General features: G+C 40.0%; 1 protein-coding gene across 1 annotated transcript; it reads left to right on the forward strand.

Annotated features, from left to right (window-relative positions):
• Positions 1 to 1096: 1096 nt before the first annotated feature.
• On the forward strand, positions 1097 to 1648 carry LOC128882223 (brefeldin A-inhibited guanine nucleotide-exchange protein 3-like; the record flags this gene model as incomplete). Its single annotated transcript, XM_054133815.1, has 2 exons — positions 1097 to 1259; positions 1335 to 1648. Coding segments are annotated over 2 exons (477 nt in total), but the record flags the coding sequence as incomplete, so codon positions are not given.
• Positions 1649 to 1833: the final 185 nt, after the last annotated feature.

Raw genomic sequence — 1833 nt, forward strand, 5'->3', positions numbered from 1 at the left:
ATATGTGTATGTATTATCATATGACATATATATATATCGTAGTCTGTGCTCACGTGGGCCGCGAGTGGACGAAATATTCTTAACTTAATAACCGGATTTTAATAACAGTTTTCTAGTAACTTTCATATGGAGTTGGATCTCCTTATACAGTCTTCGTGGATATAGCATATCACGACTATGACAATATACTTTGCACTATGCAAATCACGCTTAGGCAGCGCCGAATGGTAGTCGATCTCGTGCTAGTTTTTAAAATTGTCAATAGAAAAATTGAATGTCCCAGGATACTGGAACTATTGAAATTTAATATTCCAAGTAGGCAACTTCCAAGCAACGATATTTTTTACACTGATCCATATCGTGCCTCAATTGCGAAACAAAATTGTGTTGCAAGAATATGTGCGATGGCTAACAGCCTTGATATGTATGTTGATTTTTTTCGTGGCTCACCTTTGACATTTAAAAAATCAGTCGTTGCAATTTTGCGAATGTGCAATCTAGTTTGAACACGTTACATTACAAGATATTGTGATCGTCTCTATTTTTGTTTTGTTTTTCTTGTTGTCATTGTTATTACATTGTATTAGGTAGACCGAAAGGTAATGTCGTTTCTTTTACATTAAATTCAAACTTTCCAATAAATCTCTATCTTTAATTCATTATATAATCGCCCTCATTGTCAGCAGCCTTTTGTCACCCAGTGTGCAAATTTTCAATGCCAGAAAAATCAATGAGCTGATAAATGATAAACAAGTATTAGGTTGCCCGGAAAGTTCGTGCCAATTTCTAAGAAGACTTCAAATACACGTTTGAATTTTAATATATATTTATTAAATTACATAGGTGCCATTTTGTTCCACAACCTTCCCACCTTTTAAGGGACGTCTACATGTTATTTGTTTTCAAACTCTTCGATATATTCAGACCTGGACCACCTACTAAAAATCGACATGGACTTTCCGGACAATCCAATATTTAAGATGGCAAAAACGACATTACTTTCCAGTCCACCTAATACTTGATATCAAGGGCAGATTGCCCGTAAATAATTATTATTATTATTATTATTATCGATGAATCTCGTTGAACGCTTCAGGAACAATTCGTGGAGGAGGTTCACGGATCCGGAGTCTTGGTTTATTTGTCAGCGACTTGGCTGTCCGAGCTTTATCAACAAGTGTTGGCTTGCAATCTGCTGGAGAAGTGCGGCTACAATCCTCGCTACACGGAGAACAGTGCGTTGATAAACGTCCTCACGGGTAAATAAACGTCCTTGGAAACGAAACGGAGTCGTAAAGTTTCAAAAGATCGATTCGTGCGTTTATTTTTCGAAGACGTCGACGGGATCCCTGGGAGTCAGAGAGGCGGGCAGCTTCTATCCGACTACATAAGGCTCGAGAAGGCTCAGCTGTCCCGCAGCGAACCTACGCCGGAAGCCGAAGCAGGCGCTAAGCTCTCCAGGAGAGTGCTGACCTGTTGTTGGGGAAGTATGATGACTGTTTTAACGACAGGATTGAATCCTCCGAAAGAAGAGAGTAACAAAGGTATCCTGAATCGAGACGGAGGCAGAAGAGGTATCAGGGACACCGTGATTTTGTCTTTGGAAGGTCTTCACAAAGCTGCGATCCTGAGCAACGTACTCGGTTAAGAAACTTTTCGAACGCATGGAAAACCTTCTAGGCCAGGGGTGGCCAAACCGCGACCCGCGAGATTCATCACACTTTTACAAAATATTGATGTGACCCCGAGTAACGACACCACAAGGTTGTTGTAAATGTAACGTTTATTAACCGAGAACAGAGTTTGAATATTACTGGACGATAATTACTGGAC

The sequence above is a fragment of the Hylaeus volcanicus genome, unplaced genomic scaffold (genome assembly GCF_026283585.1).
Source record: "Hylaeus volcanicus isolate JK05 unplaced genomic scaffold, UHH_iyHylVolc1.0_haploid 7374, whole genome shotgun sequence".
Lineage (NCBI taxonomy): Eukaryota > Metazoa > Arthropoda > Insecta > Hymenoptera > Colletidae > Hylaeus > Hylaeus volcanicus.